General features: G+C 36.5%; 1 protein-coding gene across 1 annotated transcript in view; it reads left to right on the top strand.

The window, feature by feature from the left end:
* RyR (Ryanodine receptor) overlaps positions 1–27,810 on the top strand; it is an 841,404-nt gene that overhangs the window by 527,626 nt on the left and 285,968 nt on the right. Inside the window, exons 68-69 of the mRNA XM_090376454.1 lie at positions 238–306; positions 24,183–24,282. Of these exons, the coding sequence (XP_090232580.1) occupies positions 238–306; positions 24,183–24,282 (169 nt within the window). The remainder of the gene's footprint in view (positions 1–237; positions 307–24,182; positions 24,283–27,810) is intronic.

The raw sequence follows: 27,810 nt of genomic DNA, 5'->3' as shown, positions 1-27,810 counted from the left end.
CTCAGTTGCTGCTGTATAGTGCCTGATGTCATCCATGTACATCAGGTTATTATTACTATTATATATTTTTTTTTGAGAATGACTCTGCAGATATGCAGAAATATTGAAATTAAGGGAGTTAATAAAGTGCAAATATTGCCTTAGTGGAATGAGTGGAAGAAAATTATAACAATATTCAGCCATTCACAGAGTTCTTAATTTAGAATGCTATCACATTTTATAATATTTTTCTCCTAGAGCTGTGGTGGTGCAGAAGAAGAAGAAGAAGAGGAAGGAGGGGATGAAGAAGATGGCCCATCAATACATGTAAGTTTCTAATTGCAGAAGTCTGTATAGTTTTGGGAATATGTCATTGGGAATGAGCTATAATGAGTGACACTAATCTATCATGTGTAATGATTAAGCCATTTGATTGAATGGACCCCGATAGAAATATATGCACATATTGAGAAGTCAGTGTTGCTTGTCATTAGGCCTATAGAGGGGTTAAAAATAATAGCCAAAGTTTGGGATTAATTATGATGAATATAATTGTACTTATATATATATATATATATATATATATATATATATTGAAATGATTGGGTTACTCTTCTGATGGATGGGAGAGGTGGGGAAGGTTGGAAGTGAAAAGGAAATTGACAATGTTAGAACAATAAATATAACATATTAAATGCATGTAAGAACCTAGAGGAGTGGAATGAGATACTTTCGATTCTTACGAAAAATTAGACAGGGAAATTGTTGTGAATAACTACAAAAGTAAAAGTACAAAAAATGTCAAAAACTACTAAAAAATAGAAATTTATAGTGACAGCACAGTTAATACTGCCTTAACTACAGGGTAAAAGATAAAAAATAACCTTGGAAAATATCAGAAAATGGTGAAAGGTAACCTATTAGACTGTCTCCAGGATTAATATGATGTGGAAAACTACTGGACTTGAGTATGTCTAGGAGTACTGGGCTTATAAAGCTTAGGAAAGTCTTGAAGGAGCCAATGGAATTGAGAACGGTGAATGTCCTGAGAACATTCACAGTTCCAGCTGGTATTGGGAAACACGTAGGATTTCTCTTGGGACAACCAGTGTGATTGAAACTGGGAACTAAGAACATGGTACGAAAATTTATTTTTTTTTTATTTTGTTACACAGAGCATTAAAAACTATGATAAATGAATTAGCTTTCGGCTGGGTGGCAGCCTTCATCAGATTAAAATACTTTGAATGGCAGTTGGAATAGAGATGCACTGCCAGGATGGTGCGTGAGGCACGTGGTTAATTGTTTGTTGATGTTTGTGGCTGTGACGTATGGTGGTGACGTAGCCAGCGTTTGTCTATGGACAGAATTACTGCTTCTGTGATGGGGTTAAGTTGACAACCACTGTTCCTGTTCAACGAGGTATCCGAGCATTTTATACTTAACGATTCCAACCAGGTGCGCCTTAGGTAATGGTGGGACTTGTCCACAACCACGACATCGCGGTGTGGGTCGATGTCGTGGTGGGTTGTCCAGACATGCTCGGCAATAGCTGAGTGTTCTACATCCGCCAAACGGATCGCCCTTTTATGTCCTGAGAGGCGTTTCTCGAGTCGACGTCCAGTCTCTCCAAAGTAGCAGCTCGTGCAGTCACGGCAAGAGATGCGATAGACCAAACCACTCTGTAGAAGGGTGGGGACAGGTGTGTTTTTATGTTGGAAAGGAGAGAACGCAGTTTCTTGCCTGGGAGTTGGATGCACTTTATCCCATGCAATCTTAGGATTCTACCGATCTGCTGTGACAGGTTGGGGTAGTATGGGATGAATGCCCTCGTGGATGACTCGTCACTGTTGGCGTTGCTGTTGGTCGTCACGTTGTCGCGTGCTTGTAGATCACACCTGTTAAGGACGTCGATGGGGTAGCCACACCTCGTAAGGTCTACTTTGACTCTGGTGATCTCTTTGCGCCTTTCATCTGCAGAGCTGGAGTGTGTCCAGGCGTGAGTTAGCAAGGTTCGGGCGGTTGAGAGGAGGTGGCCCCGTGCGTGTGCTGACTGGAAGTTGGTAAATTGGCCAGCACACATAGGCTTACGATAAACTGTCGTCTTCAAGCATGTGTCTTCGCGCCGGACAAGTGTATCTAGGTACGGTATAGAGTTGTTCGACTCCAGCTCAATCGTGAATTTTATGAAGGGAGACAGTGAGTTGAGGTGGGTTAGGAGTCGCTGACCTGAGTCTCTAGGGATCACTACGAACACATCGTCTACATAGCGACACCAAAAGGCGATGTGATCCGGTGCGTGTGTAAACGCACGTCCCTCTAACTCCTCCATCACGATGTTTGCTGTGACCGAGCTGACAGGGGAACCCATGGCTGTGCCATGTATCTGCTGGTAGATTGAGCCATTAAACATGATTGCACCCCCTGTTAAGCACAGTCTGAGGGCGGCGGAAATGTCATCAGGCGTCAGCTTAGTTCTGTCGCTAAGGGTTCCATCATTATCCAAGAGTTGTTTTGCGCAAGAGATGGCAAGTTCCACTGGGATGGAGGTAAAGAGTGATACCACATCGAACGATGCCATGACTTGATCTTGCGAGATGGATATAGTGCGGATCCTTTCTATGAACTCAACACTGTTGGAGACGGTGTAGGTGGTCTTGCCAACTAGAGGAGAAAGAAGTCTCGAGACAAATTTAGACAGCTCGTAAGTCGGTGATCCACAGCAGGATACAATAGGTCTTAGTGGTGTGCCTTCTTTGTGCACTTTCGGCAGGCCGTAAAACTGTGGGATCTGACACCCGGAGGCACAGAGGTGATTACGGGTTGACTGTGTGATTTTCCCTTGCTTCAGCCAAGTGTTGATAAGGATATTCACCTCTGACTCCCATCGTTCCAAAGCCTTGTTGGGGTTGATGGTTAGGGGTTTGTAGACGGTAGTGTCTACAAACCCCTAACCATCAACACCCCTTAGGTAATGGTTGTGGACAAGTCCCACCATTACCTAAGGCGCACCTGGTTGGAATCGTTAAGTATAAAATGCTCGGATACCTCGTTGAACAGGAACAGTGGTTGTCAACTTAACCCCATCACAGAAGCAGTAATCTGTCCATAGACAAACGCTGGCCACGTCACCACCATACGTCACAGCCACAAACATCAACAAACAATTAACCACGTGCCTCATGCACCATCCTGGCAGTGCATCTCTATTCCAACTGCCATTCAAAGTATTTTAATCTGATGAAGGCTGCCACCCAGCCGAAAGCTAATTCATTTATCGTAGTTTTTAATGCTCTGTGTAACAAAATAAAAAAAAATAAATAAATTTTCGCATTATGAATCCAGAGCACGTAGGCCTGTTTTATTATGTAAGAACATGGTAGATTAAGCTGTTTTATTAAAAGTGTTGCAGTTTGATTGACTATACCCAAATAGGATATTTTGGTATAGTTAATCAAACCTCATTAGAGTTTACTCCCATAACCATGAATAAACATGTAATGCTTCCTCTTCCAACTAACAAGTTAGTGTGTTTCATTTAATGTTTTGATATTTAAAATTATCACTCTATGCAGGTTCTGCTTAGATTTTCACTATTCTCCAATTCTTATCTTTCTTTATATATATATATATACAGTATATATACACGTTTCTAATTGTTCGAATTTTTGATTGTTACCTATTATTGGTGGTTTTTACATATAGGCATTAGTTCATACAATTCTGGTCATTAAGGTCCTTATTTAGGTCATCTTAATTTCGCATGGCCTATACATATTAGGTTTAGAAGTTTATGCTTAATGATAATGAATTTTCATCACAAATTACAAAAGAATACATACATCTAAACATAATATTAATATATAAACCAACTTAATTATATATATATATAATTATATATATAATTAAGTTTGAATTAATAAAGCCATAGAAAAATGCATACAGATGGCATTGTAAAGAACACAAGGCACCAGAATGAAGAGGAAAGTAAGTAATAGAAAAATTAAGATGGAAAAAAGCGAAAGAATGTGAAGAACTTAAAAGATGTATCGAATTAACAAAAATTAAGGCTGAATTAATGAGCCAATCAAAAGGAAAGCAGCTATAAGGAGAAAAATTATAATAATAATAATATACAAAGAAATATAAAATAAAATAAATTTCTTTGTATATTATTATTATAATTTTTTTCCCCTATAGCTTCTTTCCTATTGATTGAATAATTAATTCAGCCTTAATTTCTGTCAATTCGATACATCTTTTAGGTTCTTCATATTCTTTTCCTTTTTTCCACCTTAATTTTTCTTTTACTTACTTTCTTCTTTCTTCTAGTTCTGGCACCTTGTGTTCTTTACAATTTCATTTTTATGCATTTTTCTATCACTCTATTAATTCAAACTTAATTATATACTTTTGTATCCTTTGATGCTGGTTTGTGCACTTTGGTACAATTTCCATATAACCCCTTTTAAAACACATTTGACATATACCTCCATATTGTCACTTTTACTTTTTATCTATGGTGCTCGGAATGACCACCGTGCACCTGAATACAAGTTTTCAACCACCTCATCAGAGACAACCTCACCTACTCAAAAGTTCTAGGTGTCTGTCAGATTTGCTGGCAGCCTTTTCCCACACATTGGCAAAGCATTTCAATGTTATCGATTGGTGTGGAATAAACAGTGGCTTTCAGATGGCTCCACAAGTAAAAATCAAATGGATTGAGGTATTGGGAGTGTGCAGGCCAGAAAATGTGTCCTGCATGACCTGTCCATTTCTTAGGGAATTGCTCATCTAAAAGGTTTCTAGCAACACAGTTAAAATGAGGCAAGAGCACCATCGTGTATAAGCCCCATGTGACAAATGACATTAAGTATAACTTCCTCCAGTATCTCATTTAAATGTGCTCTTAAAAAATTGTAGTAGGATACCCCTGTTAATCTCCCAGACTGTACAATAGGCCTGATTAAATTTTTGCCAATTATTCCCGCCTATACATTCATGTTGAATTTTTACTGGTGTCTTGATTGAACAGTGGTATGGAGATTTTCTTCAGCCCATCAATGAGAATTGTGAAAATTGACTACACCATCCAAGTAAATCCAGCTTCATCAGTAAACAATACAATGCATAGGAGATGCTTATCATGAGCACACATCTGCAGAAACCAATTACAAAGAAAAAACAAAAAAAACCCTTCTTTGGCAGGAAGTCAGCTTCAGTAAGTCCTTGTATTCTCTGTCAGTTCTTGCACTCTCTGAAGATGATATGGATAAAGCTGTTAGCCCCATAAAATTCTCTACTCAACAGTCATATGTCCCCCATTCTCTGCTGTTGCTATTCTTCGGGTGCTGTCACCATCATTTTCTTCAATGTGATTGAGGATCTGTTCTTCCAAATCAACAGTGCTGGTGCTGACTCGTTTTATAAATGAACCAGTTCTGCAAAGCATTCATGTATTCTCTGAAAGGTCTTCTTGAAATAACATACACGTATAAATTATAAATCCAGTTTTTATGTAAAAATACAAATATATACTAACAGCCAGTAGCTTTCGAGACTGACGTGTCTCTTCATCAACCGAAATTCAAATACAAAATACAACGGATAAGTGCAATGAGCTGAGTGAGGCACGTTAATCATGTGCCATTGTTGTTGCCCAGACGTGCACTACTTTTACTCCACTGATCATCTAGCATTAAAACAGTTGTCTCTAGGATGGGGTGTAGATGTATGCCTTTGTGGCGGTTTATTGCCTTTGGATTGTTTAATATGTTAAGTGACTCTAGCCATAGGCGGTGGCAAAAGTGTCATGAGTGGTCTACTATTTCAAAGTCACGTTTGGGATCAAGATCGTGGTTGGTGGCCCAAAAATGTTCCGCGACTGCGGACTGGTCAGTTTCGACAAGCCGGATTGCTCTGTCATGTTCCGTAAGGCGACCTTGGAGATGTCTCCAAGATCACCTTACGGAACATGACAGAGCAATTCGGCTTGGAGATGTCTCCAAGATCGCCTTACGGAACATGACAGAGCAATCCGGCTTGCCGAAACTGACCAGTCCGCAGTCACGGAACATTTTTGGGCCACCAACCACGATCTTGATCCCAAACGTGAGTTTGAAGTAGTAGACCACTCACGACACTTTTGCCACCGCCTATAGCTAGAGTCACTTAACATATTAAACAATCCAAAGGCAATAAACTGCCACAAAGGCATACGTCTACACCCCATCCTAGAGACAACCGTTTTAATGCTAGATGATCAGTGGAGTAAAAGCAGCGCACGTCCGTGCAACAACAATGGCACATGATTAACGTGCCTCACTCAGCTCATTGTACTTATCCGTTGTATTTTGTATTTGAATTTCAGTTGATGAAGAGACACGCCAGTCTCGAAAGCTACTGCCTGTTAGTATATATTTGTATTTTTACATAAAAATTGGATTTATAATTTATACGTGTATGTTATTTCAACCATGGACCCCAGTACACCAGGCCCATTCGTTACTAAAGGTCTTCTTATTTGGCACATGTTGATTAGAGAAGTTTACTGCATACAGACTTTTTGCCTCAGCTGCACTCATCTAGCAAGTCTATTCATGAAATGCATGCCTGCCATCTCTCAATTTGAGTAAGCCTCCATTATCATAGCAAATGCACAGTATGAAAATGTTAATGTTAATAACAAGCTCCAAATGTAGTGCCCTTGTCAGGAGAACTAACTAAAATCACTCGAAGAACACTTCGATCTTGGGATCTTGCTTACATAACTACAGAAAGGTCTTCTATGAGATATTGAACATTGTTTGTGAACAGTTGAATGGAGCCAGATATACTAATTCAGTTTGTGGAAAGAATTGCTAGAACACTAAAATGGCTTAACTCTGAAACAAGGCAAATTCAAACCTATGTTTTTATGAACTTTTTTTTTATTGTTTTGAGGTCCCAAATCCTTCCCTGAAGCAGGACACACATGTGATGATACATCCCATCTGTCTTCTCCTTTAACTCTAACTCCCTGAATATTTTTCTGCATTATTTCACCTTCTGACCCTAACTTGACTTTTACTATACTGGACAACAAATTTTTAGCTTTTCATTATGTTTTTTCTTAAAAATACAGTACTGTACTTATTGATTTTAATGATCTAATTCCAACTTTGAATTCAGATATTGCCTAGTATCCACAAATTTAGAGGAATGTATACAGCACTTATTCAAATTTTTTATGAAATTTTAAGATGTATTAGTGACAATAATAAATAAATCACATAAAAATATAATAAATTTTTTCATACATTTTCTTTTGTAATGAATAGGAGCTTTTCCGATCAATGTCTAAAAATTATATATATTCAGAGATTGAATATATATAAATTATACATATTCAATCATTGTCTCAGAAAATTTCTAAATGTGAATTTAGGAAGTCTTTTTAGAGACATATTACAACCAAGATTTTGGTATGCTTGTAATAAATTCTTAATCAAGATTAGGCAAAAATTAGACAGATGGGCTGATAAGTGGCAATTGAAGTTTAACATTAATAAATGCATGGTACTGAAAATACGGAGTCTTCCTTTTCATCCTATCTCACCATACTTATTTGAGCCCCAATGGACCACATTTTATCAAAACAAACCTTACGAAAACAAGCCTATTGGGATAAAGTTTCTACAGTTAACACAATGTTGGAATCTAGACATGGGTAATGTCTTTCAGGAAATGAGCAATCACGACCCTCTGTGGTCTGATTATACACTGGTCTGTGACTTCTCATTCCAACAATGGGGGGGAAAAAGCAAGCAGCAGACGTTACCATCAAGAAACTCCATGCTGCACATGTAGCAGAAAATTCTCGGTGTCTTCAAATATATACCGATGGCTCGAAAACAAGTACGACAGTGGGCGCAGTGGCAGTTTCTTCTATCTTTTCTACTTCTGTATCCCTTCCAAAGGAATGCAGCGTCTATTCTGCTGAACTGTGGGCGATTAAAATAGCTCTGGATCATGTGATTAATCTGTCCAAATTATGATCTACTCTGATTCTCTGAGTGCAATTAAATCGTTGAAAAATCCATCCAAACCAATCCACCCCATCTTGAAGCAAATTAGATCACAGATCATGTAGGCATCAAAGGAAATGAATACGCAGATCAAGCCGCTAAACATCCAATCATTGCAAGATCTCCTACCAAGTGCCATATACAGACTACAAATCAGTCATAAAAAATGTGTGTGAAAAGCAATGGTTGCAAATCTGGCAGGCTCAGTGTGGCAATAAACTGCTTCAATTTAAACAGGAACCTAAGTTGTGGCCATCAAGCATGCGATCAAATAGGCAAGAGGAGGTGATCCTGGCTAGGATGCGTATTGGGCATACGTATTTAACCCATATTTATCTACTCAAGGGGGAAGATTCACCTATTTGTACATTTTGTCAGACTACACTTACGGTGAGGCATATTCTAATAAATTGCAATTATTATAATAATTATCGAAACAAAATTTTCAAATTGCTTTCACATCTGCAAGAACCTTTGACATTACCCCATCTGATTGGAGACAATGCAAATCTAGCTGAGTTCTTTTATTTCTTAAAGCAGACAGGATTATTTTACAGATTTTAACTGGTAATTGCACTACCGAATAGAATCAGGCACAATATGGCCTTAGCAGTCCTTGTGCCATTAAACAACATATCAACCAACCACTGCATATAGGTAGCAGTAATCCCAGAATACTGCTACCTCCCACACCAACTGTGTAGTACCACACTCACTATAATAGAGAACAAAAAAGACTTGGGGATTATTGTGCAGTCAGATATTGTAAGTTCTCTGACCAGTTCAGACAGGCAGCTAGGACAACTCATGGAGTTTTGTCAATGATATGCAGGAATTCTGGCAACAGGAGTAAGATTAATTATTCTGCTATATAAGGCAATGGTTAGACTACACTTTGAATACTGCATACAGGTCTGGATGCTGCATTTTAAGAAGGATGTGGATCTGTTGAAACAGGTACAGAGAAGAGTAATAAGGTTAGTGAGGGGGAACACAAGTTACTTTTACCACTTCTGTTCTACAAATTGAAATGTTTGGAAACTAGGCACATATGTGGAGATCTGATTGAGGTAGTTAAGACTTTGAATGTATGGAGTAAGCTAAATGCTGATTATATCTTTCCTCTTGCTCAGACAACTCACATGAGGGGAGCATAAATTTCAATTGAGGAAAGATGGTTGTAGGATAGATGTGTTGAAATTTTTTTTCAGTCAGCAGTAATTTTTCAGTCTGAATTACAGTAGTTTTTATGAAAGTTACTATAATTCAGTAAGCACACTGAATCCTTCATTCAGTACATTTATCCCTATTTTATTTTTCCCATACTTTTTCAGATTATATGGCTATTTAACTGAAGGAGAAGGCATCCATTTCATACTTAAGCAAAAATAATTGATGCAGAACTTTCCCAGACCATTGCATCAATTAAAATCAGATATTCATTACTCAGACTTAAATAAAGAAAAGGTTGATTATCCGAGAAGGAAAACTTCACAGTTTCCTTAATTTTTTCCATTATTGCTGGTTTTGGCACATTATAGCCTTAGTTGCTAATGCGCCAATAAAACCCAAGAACCAACCAACCAACCATTACTGTGCATATATAGTTAAGGTGATTGAAAAGAAAAAAATGTAAACACTTATAATTAAGTAGAATTTTAATTCAAATCAGATTTACTTTAAAATAATACCATAGGACCTGCACACAAGCAATTAGTAAGACATTTCATCACATGCATATCTTAGTAAATAATAATGAGCAGTGTGAGGTCTCACATTTTTGTGATGCAGCATCCAACACCAGCATACAGCTGTCATCATTTGTGATGAATGTGATCCTGAAAAGTGTGCTGTATGGTTCTGTAGTAAGGTCCCATAACAGTCATATGATGTGGCACAACATGCTGTTAAGCAATTCCTTGAATGCCAAAAAAAGAGATGACTATAACCTTTCCTGCAGAAGGCACAACCTTTGCTTTTTCGGCATTGACGTTGATGCCAGCTTCCAAACAGAGCATTGTTGCTTACTCTCTAGGCCAAAATAATGAAGCCATGTCTCACCTGTCATTATCACTTTGTGCAGAACCTCACCATCTTCAGTAACCGTCCATTGAAGCTTCCTAACAAACTTCCATACAAACTTGCTGTTGCTCAGGTGTGAGTAGTCTTGTAACCCAGTGTGCACAAGCATGTGTCATATGCAAATGGTCATGGAGAATGCTGTGTATGCTTCCCACTGATATTCTTAACATCACTACCAGTTACTCTTATATGACGATCATCTCTCACAATTACAGAAACAGTGTTTATCATTTCTGTGGTGACAGCAGTAGCTGGAGTTCCAGGACTGCCAATTTTTGCAATTGAATTACATCCATATTTAAGCATTTTAAAACACCTGGAAGCTGTGCTATTTGGAAGCATAGATTCATCATAAACCTCATTTAACAGTTCATACACTTCACCTGATGTTTTCTTGAGATGGAAATAAAATTTGAGAGCAGCATACTGTTCCTCATGTGTCACTTCCATTGTTACATAGGCGAAACTGAACAGGCATAAACTTGACCAACTGCCAAGATCACACCATGCATATGAGTCAACTGTGCAGTTGCTATGTGATGCAGCTTGGTTTGGTCTTAAATTCTGCAGCTTAGCTAGAAATAGCAAGCAGTACAGTTGTTCATGAAATCTTGTGATCATTCTTTATTGAACAGCCCTCGTAAAAGTGGGGGGGGGGGCATATTGTATGAAGTAATGAAATTTTTGGACATAATTTATGCACAGCAATACTATATCCAGCTCCTTGACATAATTTGACTTCGACAATGCCCCCACATACATACCACTCGAACTCCCTCCAGTCACACTCTGGCAAAGTAGAGTCAGCGAGATTATACAGTAGCTGATCTGGATGCCTCATAGAGAGTTACCAATAGGTTCCATCTGGTGGATTATCCAGCAGCTGGCCTGCAAACACTGTTTTAGAGTTGTACCCTCAGAATGTAAGGAAGATTGAACCTTGCCCTGATGCTTATCATAACCTCAAAAGACATCAATCGTACTGCATAATGGAAGAGATTGGATTGTTTGTGCTTTTCTCTGGAGACTAAATAGTTCACCACTTTCAGCCTTCAGTAAGCAAAGTTACACCAGTTGATGAGAGTCACCCATCACTTAGTATTCATGGTAACACAGAAGAGTACCATTCTTCTATGTGGTGTGGGCACTACACCTCAACCCCTGCTTACATTGGTTCACACCTGGGTAGTCACTTCCAGTATACTAGGTGCAGAATTTCAGAACTGGCACACAGGGATTATAACCAGGGTTACTAATGGTCCCACCACTGTGAAGGTGCAAGCAGTGTTGGTTGTTGCAGGAATGACCAGACTTCATCGAAATTCAGTCCACTTGACTTACAAGTGATACCCGAATATCAGTCCCACTGGCATTTTAGACTCTCCCAGGGAACAAACCCTAGCTTGTCATAACTGAGAGAATATCTATTACAAAACTGTTTACATTAGCATTAGTAGAGGCAAATGATGCAAGAAAGCAAGCTTATACAGCATCAGCCAAAAGAAAAAAAAAAAAACCTTCCCATTTCACTTATCCATTCATTCCAAATGTTTGTCTAGTTCTGTCTTGAATTTATTTAAGCTATCGACTTCCACAACAACAGATGGAAGTTTGTTCCAGTAATCACTACCCACTGGCTAAAGGCAAACTTCCACACATCTATTCTACAACTGTCTTTCCTCAGTTTGAATCTATGCCCTTCAGGTTTGTAATCTGAGCAAGAAGAAGAATCCCATCAGCATTGAGCCTACTCAATCCATTCAAGGCCTTATACACCTCAATCACATCACCTCGCAGGTGCCTAGCCTCCAGAAGCAGCAATTTGACAAGAACTTATGCCCTTCTTCATAAGAGTACCTTTGTTCCCTTCAACCGTCTTGCTGCCCTTTTCAGTTCTCATTCTAGCAACTCTACATCCTTCTTAAAATGAGGTTTCCAAACCTGTACGCAGCACTCAAAGTGTGGCCTTACAATTGCCTCCTGGATAATTACCTCCTTATTCCTGCTCGCAAAATTCCTGAATCATTGACAAGACACCATGACCACTCTGGCAGCCTGTCTGCACTTCTCAGAAAACGTCATATCCGACTTCACAATTACCCCCAGGTCTCTTTCATTCCCCACTACCCTGAATGTAACACCACATAGTTGGTACATTTCTGTGGGGTTACTGCTACCCATATGTAGTATTGCATTTGTCAATGTAAAAATTCAGTTGCCACTTCACAGCCCATATACCCAACTTTTCCAGATCCTGTTGCAGCAGCATACTGTCATTACTGTTATTAACAACCCTGCCAATCTTTGTATCATATACAAACTTTGACATTAAGCTTGATATAATATCATCAATATCATTGATAAATATTCAAAACAACAATGGCCCCAACACCGAACCCCGAGGGGCACCACTAATAACATTAGTCCATGTAGGGCAGTACCCATTGATTACCACTCTCTGTCTTCTCCCATTCAACCACCCTTTTATCCATTGCAGCAACTTGCCCTTAATGCCATACCACTCCAATTTGTACAGTAGTCTTCCATGTGCAACAGTATCAAAAGCTTTCCTGAAATCAAAGTATATGATATCAAAATTATTTTTTGCATCCAGTTCCTTTGTGACTACATCATAGTATCCAATCAAATTGGTCAGACAAGACTTTCCCTTGACAAACCCATGCTGTGTCTGAATTATTACTGCTGTCTTGTCTAAATTATCCTGCAATGCTTCTTTAACCAGTGACTCCATCCATTATTTTCCCTGAAACAGAAGTCAAACTAACAGGTCTGTAATTACTTGCTTCACCCTTTGATCCCCCTTTGTGAATCGGAGATACATTTGTAAATCTCCAGTCTGTGGGGACTTCTACCAAGTCCGAGGATGCCCTCATAATTATGGCTATGGGTTTGCTTACTTCCTTTGCCACCTCCTTTAATATAACTGGATAGATCCCATCTACCCCAGGTGCCTTTCTTATGTTTAACTTCAACAATTTCTTCTCCACTTTGCTCTCAGTTATTACAAAATCATTTAACTCTCTGTTAGAGTTTGAAACACGTCTGGCCTTCTCCTCCTTGAATAACACTTCATGTGTAAATGTAGATGCAAAATACTCATTTAGTTTGGAAACTATCTGAGAATGATCATCTGCAGTCAAACCACTGATATCAAGTCAACCAATCTGATTCATCCCCATCCTTTTAGAGTGTATATAAGTAAAGAAATCTTTGCTGTTTTTCTTTGCATCCTTTGTCAAAGATTTTTCATAATCTGCCTTCACTTGCCTAACCTCCTTTGTGACTTGATTACAGACTAGCTTGTATCTAATTGTCATTTGCTTCTCTGGTGCGAGTCTCATTAGTTCATCTTCCATCCATTTGAGCCTAAACCTAGAGCAGTATTTCTTAGTTGCAACAAAAAGCCTAGTAGCTTCCAAAATTACTTTCTTGAATGCTTCCCATTTAGAATTTGCTGTTGGTAACATCATCAGTTGGTTCCACTGTATAGAACCTAAAAAATCTCTGAGACCACTGTAGTCACCTTTACGAAAACAAAAACCCTTCCCTTTACCCCTGATGGTTATTACATCTTTAAGTAAATCCCACCTAAGTACACTGTGACCACTGCCACCTAGTGGTTCCTTTCTCTGTAAATTCTTAATGCTTGAATAATCACTGCTGATAACCAGATTAAGAGTGTTATTCTCTCTTGTTGCCTCTCTAAAAATGAATCCAGATGCATTAATCCAATAGTAAAAATGAAACCAGAGCACACAGGTCTCTTTAATCATAACAATCATCCAATAAATCCACAAAAAACCTTGCTAGTGTGCGGGTAACCAACCCACAAATTCCAGTCAATCCCTGGGTAATTAAAATCCCCCATTATAGGACACTCTGATTTACTGGCCCACTCTATTTCTCTGTATAATTGTTTTTTGTACTCATCAGAGTCATTAGGCCTATAACAAACTCCTACCCTCATTTTTGCTTTCCCAGTGCTTATGTCACACTAAACTGACTCAGCATTGCATTGTCCATCTATGTCAACTGGATGCACTTCCTTAGATTTTGTGTTTCTTAAATAACAGCATAACCCCCTCCTGTCTTCCTATCCTGTCCGTCCTTTCTGTACACATTGTACTCCCCAAATTCCAATTCTGCATCCCTTATATCTGAATGGCACCACGTCTCTGGTATCCCAACAATATCTTGGATGTCTTAACCAGCACTTCAAATTCATCAAATTTATTTACTATACTCCTACCATTGGTGTAAGTATACATGCACCTGTTCTTACTCTTAGTTACTCTAACACAGCCCATGTATTTACTTGTTTCATGACCCCCAGCAGTTCCTGAAATCCCCAGCAACTGGCTTTCTGGGCTGCTGCTCATTCCAATAGAAGCAGTGCAAGAATCATTTGCACCTCTGTGTGCCTACATGTTTTGAATCACTTAGCCAAACTATATGTACCATATGATCCATCATTATATCCTGTTTATTACCATTCCAAAACATTGAAAAGATATATTTTATAGAAACAGCATCCTTAAATTATTTCAGATACATATTAATTGCTAGTATATTTTATGGAAATACAAATTTTTACTTGAATGATCTTCCATAAAGTAGAGAATCTGCCATGATTATCTTATTTTATTAACAATAAAATAATGTTGCTTTTTATCAAATTATTCATCTTTATGGTCAACTTATATTTCTTCTGCATGCTGCAAATATGGAAAGAAAACGTTTAAACAGATGTTGGTAGGTAATGAACATTTCCACTTTTTCTTCTAAATGCAAATACTACTTTCTGCTTTATTTAGATTTCAACATTGATTTTTAAATGTAGCTTGCATATTGCTTTCTCTATCTTTGCCTCTAAAAAAATCTTTGCCGATAAACTTCTTCAAAATGATAAATTATATATATATATATATATATAGTTACACTATTCTAGATTTCCCTATTTTTCATTGTCTTATTTGTTTTTTACCTACTGTCCTTGAGGGCCACTGTATGGGTGAGTTAATTCATGTGTTCTACAACTGTGATAGTGAGATGTAGTTATTATCATATTAATAGCACAGATATAATTTTCATTATTTTTGTAAGATTTATCCATATTCAAAAATTTTAGAAATGGTTTCAAATGAAATGCTGTACTGTGGTGAACTGTCATAAAAGGTGCGCCTTAAAATTTTACTTTTACTTAGTGAATTGTAAAATAGGTATATGAACAAAGCAAAGTAATTAGATATATTGGTCACAGACATTTATACAAAATAGAATGTTTCTTTCATGCTTTGTATTGCTCAAAAATAGATTTTTAGTATTGTAAATTCTAGCCATGTGTAAAATTCTTGTTCCAACTAAATGTTAATAAGTAAAATAGTTAAATCAGTGAAACTATGAAAAAACAGACTTTAATGTTAATTAATATTGGCTGTATTACAATCAAATATAGAAAATAAACCGATAACAAATAAAATTCACTATAACAGTGTATCTCAGTCCTCAAATGAATAGCTGTACTATGTGATATCTAAACCATGGGAAAAAAAAATTATAATATTTCAGATATATCAAAGATTATCATTTGTCAATATTATTATCAACAAAATACATTTGATATCAAGAAACTGCTCCTACAAGCTGCATAGTCATGTACTTTTGGTGGACAATACATGAGTAAATTAGGGATTTAAGGTTATGCTGTATGCATGTTTTGGGCCATCTTAAGATTATAACTCAAATCAGTGTGAAACAGTGGTTTAAGTAAAAGTTTGACAAGTTAACTGAAATATCATGTAATGAAAGTTGAAGTAGTTGTTTTTATATAACTTTGTTTTCTTCTCTTTTTTTTTTGTATGAAATAAGTGTCTATAGAATATTAACAATGTTTAGACAAGTATTTTGAATTGGTTCTTAGATTATTTTATCATTTATTTTGAATTTTTGTAAATAATAAGTGTCAACAGAATACTTTAATTAATATTTAAATATGCAAACACAAGCTTTAATTTGATTTATAATCTCCTTACTGCTGAATACTATTATTATCAGATTAGCAAATTAAATGAGCAAATAATTATTGTTCACTGAGATAGTTTTGCATTTGGAACATCACTATCCATGGCTTCATATGCAGCATGTGCCACTGTCACTGCAGTGTAGTGCATTGTCTCTGTATAAGAAGCAGAGCCTGACATTATAGTATTGAGTAGACCAGTGTTGTCAGTAAAGAATGAGCCAGAGACATGACCTAATAGAATTTCAGTGGGAGTAATCATTGGGACCAGATTATTCAAGGTGAGTATCTCACACTCATCTTCATCCAGTGTTCCCATATAGTTATGCTTGTGTGTGTGTGTGTGTGTGTGTGTGTGTGTGTGTGTGTGTGTGTGTGTGTGTGTGTGTGTGTGTGTGTGTGTGTGTCAAGAATGGACTGACTGTGGAAGAACCACTAGCCAGAGATCCCGTGCACTCCAGCTACGCATCATTGAACAAAGAAGTAAGAGGCATATGCAACATGCTATCCAGTGGAACAGATATACCACACTGGAGCAACAGATCATGTAATGCAATGTAAGAGTTATATGACCCATCTCAACATAGACTATAAATCAGATAATAGTATGGTTATGCCATCACAGCTGATGACCTATCACAAGCGAATGGAACTATTATGGGCACAACAGCAGAGCAAATGACTGGAAACAGATTGCCTGGTCTGATGAATCACATTACTGACTGCACCATACATATGGACAAGTGTGAGTATGATGTAGTCAATATGAAGCTCTCAAACTCCACTACAAAAAGAATAATAGTCCAGGGCATCTTTTGATGGGAGACTCCCCACCCCCAGTATTTGTTGATCAGACCTTACTAGAGACTTGTACAGGTCTATCATTTCTGACCATGTACATCCTTTTATGGTGACTACCTTTCCAAACCACTAAACCATATTCAACAAGCTGTTGCTCCCTGTTACAAAATTGCAGTGATGTTTGACTGGTTGATTAAGAATTTCAGTGAGTTCTCCATCTGCCCATGGAGGCCATGGGCAGATGGAGAACTCACTGAAATTCTTAATGTTTCTCACAAATGAAAGTCTCAGTTCATTTGTGAGAAACATTGTGTGGATCAGTGCCACTGCGTATGCAGTATAGTCAGCATGGGCTACCATTCTTGTGGATACATTACAGCACCTTGTGTTGTCCATGCCATGATGTACCCAGGCCATATTGCATGTTAAAGGTAGTTAAGTCAGGTACTAGTTAGGTATTCTTAATGCACTGCTATCTCACAGTTATCAGAACTAAAGAAATAAATATATCATAAGCAATGAAATCATTGGGTAATTTTTTTCAGTGGAATTTTGGAATAACTCTTCCTTAGGTTTGAATCAGTGAGTTTTAACTTTAGATAAATAATATTTCTCTTTTCATAATGTTAACAAGAAGTGAGGACAAGCTAATAAAAATGGAAATAACTAATAATGCATAATAGCATTGTCTTTATATTATTAGAAATGATTGCAGCAGACAAAAATGAAGTTAAAATTAAAGTTGAAATGGAAAATTAAATTAAATGAAACTTACAAACCCACTTTGGAAAGTGTACACTCTCCTTTGGTTTGTCAACACTAATTAGCATAAAAAAATAGTTGCAAACAACTAGCTCTTTGCAATGATCTTCAGTTTGTTAAAAGTCCAGAGTGAGAATTGGTTGCATATTTAAAGAGAGGAACATGGATTCTGTGATGCATTAGCATATTAGTTTGTTCATGATTCTGCTAATATTGCTATTGTATTCATGATTCTGCTAATATAATAATGATTCTGAAAATTTTGCATGGTTCAGCTGTCACAGTGTTGAAAGGTGGGCAGGTAAATGTGCATTAAGAACAGTAAAGGATGAATCCTGTCAATGTCCAAAGTTTCATATACCGATAATTTATAGGTGGATTTAAATTTTACTAAAATCAACAAGAACCAACAAGGAAAGTGGACTGTACTTTCTGACTAGTTCTGTTATAAAATAACTGCTTTTAAAACTGAACAGCATTTCAAATCTCGTTCACTGTAACACCTGAAGCTCTAGCAATCAAAATTACTAAAAATCAAAATATACATGATTGTAATCGAAGATAAAAAATTTTCCAGTCATTAGTTGTTTAATTGAAAGTTTCCAAACATTGCTATATGGTATCATATGCAATATAAAGCCTCAGTGCAGTGGTGTGTAAAATAGGTGTGGATGCTGTCTGAAAACTGCACATCTCTGTGTTCAATTTGTGTATGATTTTCAAATTATTTCAATTCCTGTGTTGAAATATACCACAATCATTATTGAGTTGTGCTTACATGATCATAAAAGTGTTGAATTTTTTAACATCCAAATCAAAATTTAAAATATATTTATATTTAAAATTATCATTTCATATATGCAACCAACACCATCAAAAATGAAAATGTTATACCTCACAATTTCATGGTACATAAAATGAGTGAGTATTTTAAGTAAACTGAAAGTATTCCTTAACTGAGATCTATTCACCTACAAACAGTAACAACTGAGTATCCCACTTTAAAAATTTTGTCATTACAGCCAGATTTCCTAAACAAACAAGTTGCATATGCATGAGCAGGAAGGGTGCTCAAGCATTTGTCATCTGCCAAACCTCTATAATCTATATTCTCAAACAACACATACTGTAACCTTCACCTCTAAAGTTTGTTTGTTCAAGGACCCCATCTATTTGACAAAACTTTACAATTACAGTTCAGAACATGAATAATGAAACAATGAAGAAACATTGTACAGAGAATTATCTTCTCTTATGAATCCATATTCCATCTGTTGGGTGTGTGTGAACCACAAATATTCTGCCATGTGGCACATTAAAGATAAAAATCCTCACTTAGAGGTGGTAGATGAACATTGCTTCCAAGATCCAAAGATGTGTGATCTGCCACCAATAATATAATTGGTCCTTATTTTTTTTTATAACATGGTGAATTCTGACACCTCATTGTTGTCACCTTATTTGGAAGACTATTATTCTTTTAGCAAGCTTGTATGACTGCACACTGCATGAGTGCTAGAGGAGAATTGGACTGCCAACTTCCAGGTGGGTGGTTTTGCAGGGAGGTTCACTTGATTGTCCCCAAGGCTTGCTGACCTTATGTCTTCAGATTTCTTTTTGTGCCCTCAAAACAGTTGTGTACCAGAAAAAAAGGCTTGAACCATTAAAGACCTGAAGGTTACCATGGTTCAAGGAGTATTTAAAATCATGATAGATGCATTAAATGCAGTTTGCAATTCTTGACTACATTGAATATACATGCATCCATGCACAAGTTGGCCCTGTATTTTATTTGATTGTATTTTTTTTTTTTTTTTTTTGTTCATTATATGTTTGTATATTATATAAATATAAATACGGTAAATCCTTGTTATCTGAAGGTTAACTATTCACATTACCAGTTATCTGACACTATGCACTACAGTATTGTATTTGGTTAGGTTATCTGATGATTTTTTAAATAAAGTACTGTACAGTATGTATAATGAAGTTCTGATTTATGCAGCTAGCATTTAGTGCTATAATGAAGGGACTGTACCTTTTTTTTTTTTTTTTATTGAGGCTGTAGTTAGCCAATCTCAGCTGGGGAAAGTAGAGTTTCCCCTTATGAGTTGTTCCAGGATTTTCAGCCCACACAACATGAAAATCAGGCGATGAACACACACTTGTACACACACACATAATGGTGCAGTATGGCTTAAGTTGATGATGGTCCTAAAACCCAACAACTATACTTTTTTTTGCATTCTGACCTTACATAAGTAATGTTTCTAGATTTCAGTACAATGCATTAGTATTTTTTAATATTTTCTTCGTGAATTGAAATTCTTCCCCTATTTAAGTAAGTATAATTGATTTATATCATAGAAATAAGAAACTGTTTGTTGTGTTCTAAGCATTCATGTGAAACCAGTGCTGTTTTGATGTTTATCATTACATCTTGCAGTATGGATAACATAGTTCTTTTGGGTACTGAACTTTGTATAGCTGTAACAGTATATATTCTTTACAGTTAGTTGAAGTGTATATTGATAAACAAATGCAGGTCACTCATTTACCAAAAAGCTCACCAATCATTTCTAGTTTAATTACTGTAGGTTATGCAAAAAAATTTAATTACTGTAGGTTATGCAATAAGCTGCAAAGGATAGGTTGACTCTCTTGTTAGGGGCTAATGCAGCTGGTGACTGCAAGTTGAAGCCAACGCTCATCTACCATTTTGAAAATCTGGGCTCTGGAGACTTATGCTAAAGCTAGCCGGCCTGTGTATTATAAATCAAACAACAAAGCCTGGATGACAGCAGATCTGTTTATTACGTGCTTTACTGAATATTTTAAGGCCACTTAGTAAAGATATTACAGATTAGTGACAATGCACCTAGTTACCCAAGAGCTCTGATGGAGATGAGATGTTCGAGGAGATTAATGTTGTTTTCCTGCCTGCTAAGAAAACATCTATTCTGCAGCCCATGGATCAAGGAGTAATTGCCTTTGAAGTCTTGTTATTTTAAATGGACATTTGTTAAGGCTATAGCTACCTTTGATAGTGACACCTCCGATGGGCCTAGGCAAAATAAATTGAAAGCCTTCTGGAAAGGATTTACCATTCTAGATGCTATTAAGAACGTTCCTGATTCATGGGAAGAGGTCAAAATATCAACATTAAAAGGAGTGGAAGAAGTTGATTTCCACCCACATGGATGACTTTGAAGGGTTTGAGACCAGTGGAAGAAGTGACTGCAAATGTGGTGGAAATGGCAAGAGAACTGGAACTGGAAGTGAAGCCTGAAAATGTGGCTGAATTTCTGTCATCTCACGATCATCCTTTAATGGATGAGGACTTGTTTTTGGTAGATGAGCAAAGAAGGTTACTTCTTTAGATGGAATCCACTCCTGATGAAGGTCCAGTGAGCATTGTTGAAATGACAATGAAGGATTTAGAATACTATGTTGGCTTACTTGGTACAGTATTGGCAGGCTTTGAGAGGATTGATGCCAATTTTGAAAAAAAGTTCTATAGTGGGTAAAATACTATCAAACAGTATAGCATGCTACAGAGAAATCCTTTGCAAGAGGAAGTGTCAGTCGATGAGACAAACTTATTTGTTGTATTATTTTAAAAAAGTGTCACAGCCACCCCAACCTTCAACAGCAAGTAGCCCTACCATTCAATAGCCTTCAACAGCAAGCAGCCCTACCATTCAACAGCCATCAACATCAAGGCAAGACTCTCCACCAGCAAAGAGAATAAGATTCCTTGAAGGCTCAGATGATGTAGCTCCACTATCTCCTTCAGCCTTCCTTCCATAATTACTTCTAAAATGTTCATTCATCAGTCACCATAAGCAAAGGACAAAAATATTTTAAGGTTAGCAATACAATACTGTAGCATTTTTTTAAAATTTTAGATGTTTTCCGGTTAAGAAGTTAATCCAACTAGAGGAGAAGAAGAGGATGTAAAGTGTGAATTGGGAACATTGAAAACCGACCCCATATAACATGGGAAAAGGCAAAGACAAAGAAGAAGAAGCATTTTTTTTAAATTTATTATTTTTACTTTTGCATCGTTTTTTTAGGCCTTATACTGTTGCGCACTTAATAAATGATAGTGTAAATATACTATCATTTATTAAGTGCATTTATTAATCATTTATTATTAATTATATATTATAATATTATAATATATAATTATAATATTATATATTATATTATTATATTACATTATAGTGTTGCATATATTACAGTAGTGCTGAAAAAATTACATCACCACATTTTTTTGGGTGTTTGTCCTTATACTGGCCATTAATCTAGGAATTGCTGAAAGAACATAAGTAATAACAATACACATATGAAACTATTAATTGCAGAAAATTTTACTTTTATACCTTATAGGTAAATATACAATGAAATAAGTACTTTTCTCGAAAATAACAGCATGTTACTTATGGTTCATATAATAACAAAAATTCTCTGAAAGCAGTGATTTTTTTTATTGTTTTCCTTATACTAGGATGACAGGTAGCTATATAACCAGAAAACACAATAAAGCGCTCACTAACTTTGTCCCATCTTAGCTTTGATGACTGCTGCACATTGTCATGGCATCAACTGGATAAGGTTATGAGTGTATTCCTGGGAACTCTCAAGGTACCAGACATGGATTAATGTCTCCTCCAGCTCTTTAAATGTTTTTGATTTCTTTTGCCTTACTGGAACACCCACTTTGTTCCAACAATTTTTAATTGTATTGTGGTCTGGACTGGTCCCAGGCCATGTTATTTGTGCAAATTGATTGATTTATTTTTGCAGCCATTTTTGCACCTATGGACAGTAAAGACAGTGAAATAAATTACATTTATTTAAGAAAAAGTGTGACATTTCATAATTTAAAACTTTTGCTAATTTTAAGAAGTAGTACGTGTGGTTTTGCTCTATGACATGAAACAGAGCCATCCTGAAAAATGCAATGCAGTTGGCAACATCTCCATAGTGATTTCTAATTGTGGGAAGTAATTTTGTTTCCAGAATGCCCTTATACACCTCATCATTCACTGTACCCATCACAAAGTCAAGATGGACAAATCATCTGTGTGAAATACAGCCCCCACATCATTTGAGACCATGAATTTGAGGCCATATCATTTGAGACCATTTGAGAACCACTTAGGAGACAATCCAGTTAGGATGAAATTCTTCTCCTCTCCTTTGTCTAACAGTCTGCTGGCCATCTGAAACATCAGAAAAAATAATACATTTCCACTGATCAACCAACTAGCATGTTCTTTTGTTCTTTAGATGCTGAACTTTCATTTTTTGTGTCTAAGGATCTTTTTTCTTGGGCAACATGCTACTAATCCCAATGAGAAAAGGCATCTATATACTGAAGCAGTACTTGTCTTTACTCCTGTATCCTCCTCCCATGCTATTTTGAGATCTGTAAATGAGGTTTTGGACACACAGATGGACTAGAAATCTTTTCTGCACTGCAGTCGATATTTGTGGACATTCAGTTTCTTTCTTTTTGTTTAGACTGCCCATTTCTTATAATTTTTGTAATAAATGTGCCATTATTGACTGATTACAGTGAATTCTTTTAGCAATTTCATGTATAGAATGTCCCTCTGCATTCAATCAACACTTTTACTATGTGTTGTTAATTGTGAAAACTTAACCATTGCAATGGTACAGAATACTGGGTTTGTGGCATATGCACTGTATTTATACTGCCACTAAGGTGAGGTAATCATGTATGTCACATGACATCTTCTGAGAGAGCTTGCTAGAGATGGATGATGCAATAGGGTAATGCTATTACGAAACATGTATGATATATTTACAAATTTCACAGAAATTCAGTGAATTTTTGGAGCACCACTGTATGTAACACTATAATATAGGAAGCACAAGCATATGAATAAAGATTATAACCATAAGGTTCTAATCTTTATTCATAGATCTATATGTTTCATAGATTTAATGATTGTGGGGCAGATATTTGTATCAGTATATTGGAAAAAAATACATATATATATATGTATATATATATTATGAATAGGGACAGTGGTACAATGTGGCCCTTAAGTGGTTTGAAGTTGGACAAGCTCTGCCTTAGAGTATATAGCAAAGAAGATGTATGTCAAACACACACAGTTTTACATCTGGCTAGAATTATGAATTATTTGGAACAGTTTGTTACCTTTTACTGCTTACTGTACAAAATACTTTGTGGTTTGCAATTGTTTAATTTCAAATAGTTTTTGAAATATGCATCACTATGTTCTTTTTATTTTTATGCTTAACATTATCATATTGGATAAGAAAAATCTGTTATCAAAATGTTTCTTGATGTCCTTTTTTGTTTACCAAATTATTTTTACATTATTATATGTTTTGATGCAAAAATATTTAATGGATGCATTTCAGTTCATAATATAGATATCATTTTATAGGAACAAGAAATGGAAAAGCAGAAACTACTGTTTCAGCAATCACGACTGGCAGACAGAGGGGTCGCAGAAATGGTTCTGCTCTACATCTCGGCTTGTAAAGGTATATTTTAATGTGTACTTCCACATTTATGATTCTTTATTAAAAATATATATATATTCGCCATTCATATTTTTTGGTTTGTTAGAATAAAATTTTAATAATCATAAAAAAAATTTTTTAAAATTTTATTACACTGCCATTATAATAGCTATGTTTATTTTTGTGAAGTCCGAAGAAGAAGATCTTTTGTTTTTCCGGTGTTCTTTAGCATAGCATTTGAAATGAAAATTAGTCTTTATTTTGTGTGTATGCATATGTGCAGATACTGTTTATTTAGCATTACATTACCAACTTATTGGCTAAAAAGTTCTTCCCTTCTATTGCATTTTCTTTCTACAAAACCCTCCATAAAAATATGAGATTCAAACTAGTAGTTTGTAATCTCTTTATAATAGCCATGTAGTGCAAGAAGCTACAGGCTTTTCTGCCAGAAAAAAAAAAAAAAAAAAAAAAATGAGTAGATAAGAAAATACAAATTATTTGCTTCCCTCCTAACATAGGTAACTATCCAGTTGACCTTTGAATTTATTTAAACCTCAGCTGCTGCAACTTGTTCCCATGATCAACAACTCACTGGCTAAAAGAAAAAACATTTCACAATCTAGGAACAAGAACTAGATTCTGTGTGTTATCAGATACTCAGTCTAAAACACTGATGGATCCAATATCTTTCTATTTCAGAAGTTTTAGAAGTCCGGTTGGCCTGCCTCCCTAAAATCTATTCATGCACACATTCTCGATGGTAAGCCCTGTTATATCACTTAGGTGGCAGTGAATGTGTAGAGTGGTTCTCTTCAAGACAGCTCGTCAGCATGAAGAGGAAAAGACCAAACTCTCCAGCACATGACAGCACGACGAAACAAATGGCCCTCAGTCCCCAGTGGCTTTCACTCCCCCCTCTTACAGCAGCGAGAAGATCAGAGAGGAAGCAGAGGGTGCTAAGAATCTCTGGGAACGACCAGGCTGCCATGCACGGAAACTGAACTTGGCCTGTTACAACGTAAGATTGCTCATTGGTGAAGACAGGATATTAGAGCTGAAAAGGAATTAGAAAATGTGAATTGGAATATCATTGGTTTGGCTGAAACAAGAAGAAGAAATGAATCACTTATAAGTTTATCAAGTGTAAATCTGCTGTACACCAATGGAAACAGTGAAAGGAGTGAAGGTGGAGTTGGCTTTCTGGTCCATAAAGATATAAAAAACAACATTTTGGAATTCAAAAGTACATCACCAAGGATGTCAGCCTACTACTCAGGATTTCTAAGAGGCACAAACTAAAGGTTATAATGATTTATGCACCAACATCGAGCCATGATGATGAAGAGGTTGAAGAAATGTACACCGAAATTGAGTCTTCTAGGTGAGCAGAAAACCCACTACACTATAATTATGGGAGACTTCAATGCTAAGGTTGGAAAGAGACAAAACAGTGCAGAAAGGGGAACTATAGGAAATTTTGGAATTGGTGAAAGAAATGAAAGAGGTGAAAGACTTGTGGAATTTGCAGAATCTCAAGGATTGTCAGTATTGAACACTTTTTTCAAGAAAAGGGTGAACAGAAAGTGGACATGGAACAGCCCAAATGGATTAACAACTAATGAAATCGACTTCATCCTCATTAACAGAAGATATATCGTGAATGATGTTACCATCCTGAACAAGGTAAATGTTGGAAGTGATCACAGAATAGTAAGATGCATACTTGATATAGATGTAGGAAAGGAAAGGAAAAAACTGACTCGAGTAAATAATACAAAGGTCTTTGAGATAACAGAAGAGGAGAAAAAGCAGTATGTACTGGAACTTAAGAACAAGTTTGAGCATCTGCAGACTGCTCAGGGCCAAGATATCGACAAAGAATATTACAACTTTCTGAAAGTGATAAAGCCCAAGAAACCTATTGGTATAAAGAAATCCAAAGAAGAAAAAATTAGTCAAGAAGCACTTGTCATGATGAACTGAAGACGACAAATGAAAAGTAAGATAAACTCGGATAGTGTTTATCTGAGCAGAGAAGGCATAATTCAAAAAGCAGAAGACTACTATAGAGAATTATACAAGGAGCGAGGGAATGATGCCAGCAGTGGGGAAGATGGATCGCAAATCAGTAACACATACAACATGCCCGATATCCTTACTGATGAGGTAGAACATGTAATAGAAAATGAATAATCAGAAAGTCCCAGGGGAAGATGAAGTTACTGTAGAGTTGTTAAAATTGGGAGGAAGAGACATGACACAAAAACTGGCAAGACTCTTCACAAAATGCATTATAAAAGGTGTGATGCCTAAGGAGTGGAATAATGCAATCATAGTTTTGCTGCATAAGAAAGGAGATAAATCAGAAATTGGAAATTATAGACCAATTAGCTTTTATCCCACATCTACAAGTTGTTCACAAGGGTCATTACTAACAGCTTAGAAATAATGCTTAATGAGAATCAACTGAAAGAGCAAGCTGGCTTTAGGACAGGATTCTCAACTGTGGATCACCTTCACTTAATATCACAGCTAATGGAGAAAGCAAATGAATATAAAACACCATTATGCCTTGCATTTGTGGATTATGAAAAGGCATTTGACTCCATACACCCTAAGGCAATGGAAAGACAAGGCATAGATACCCCATATTTTATGATTTTGAAGAAAATATATGAGAATGCTACCTCCTTTATTAGGCTAGACAAAGACAGTAGCAAATTTAAAATTGAGAAAGGAGTTCAACAAGGAGACACAATATCTCCGAAGTTGTTTACTGCTGCCCTTGCGGCAGCTTTCAGAAGATTTGAATGGTCGTAGAAAAGAGTCAGTGTGAATGGAGAGTAACTAAACCATTTACAATTTGCAGATTACATTGTGGTCATAAGCCACAGTCCCAAAGAATTAGAAGAAAATCTTAATCGGTTATGCAGAGTTAGTAAGGATTTTGGACTAACGGTGAATATGGCTAAAACAAAAGTAATGATGAACAAGTATGCCACAGAAAGGGATATAATAATTGAAGGAGCAGTAATTGAAAAGGTGGAGTTATATACGTATCTGGGACAAGTCATTAGCTGTAATAAGGATAAATGGCTGGAAGTCAAGAGAAGAATAAATTTTTGATGGATAGCATTCAGGAAATATAGTCGCATACTGAGGAGCAATATCACAATTTGTCTGATATGTAAAATAATGAATCAATTTGTACTCTCCACCATGACTTATGGAAGTGAAACTTGGGCACTCACCAAAAGAATGGAAGAGAAGCTGAGAACTACACACTGAAGAATGGAGCAAATTATATTTGGAATCAGACTGTTAGATAAGAAGAGAAATGAAACACATGGATTGGGCAACAAACTCAAATAAAGGTCATTCTTATCAAAACCAGAGAACTAAAATGGTCTTGGGTAGGACATATAGCTGAAGACATGATGACAGATGGACTTAGAAAATAACAGAATGGTACCCAAAAGGAGCTAGAAGAAAACCTGGAAGACAACAACGGAGATGGACAGGTGAAATTCATGAGTTTGTGGGTAG

This window comes from Mastigoproctus giganteus, chromosome 6, assembly GCF_048544385.1.
Source record: "Mastigoproctus giganteus isolate SK-2022 chromosome 6, ASM4854438v1, whole genome shotgun sequence".
Classification (NCBI taxonomy): domain Eukaryota; kingdom Metazoa; phylum Arthropoda; class Arachnida; order Uropygi; family Thelyphonidae; genus Mastigoproctus; species Mastigoproctus giganteus.
Note: the sequence above shows the minus strand (reverse complement) of the source record. Positions and strands in the feature narration are given on the sequence as shown.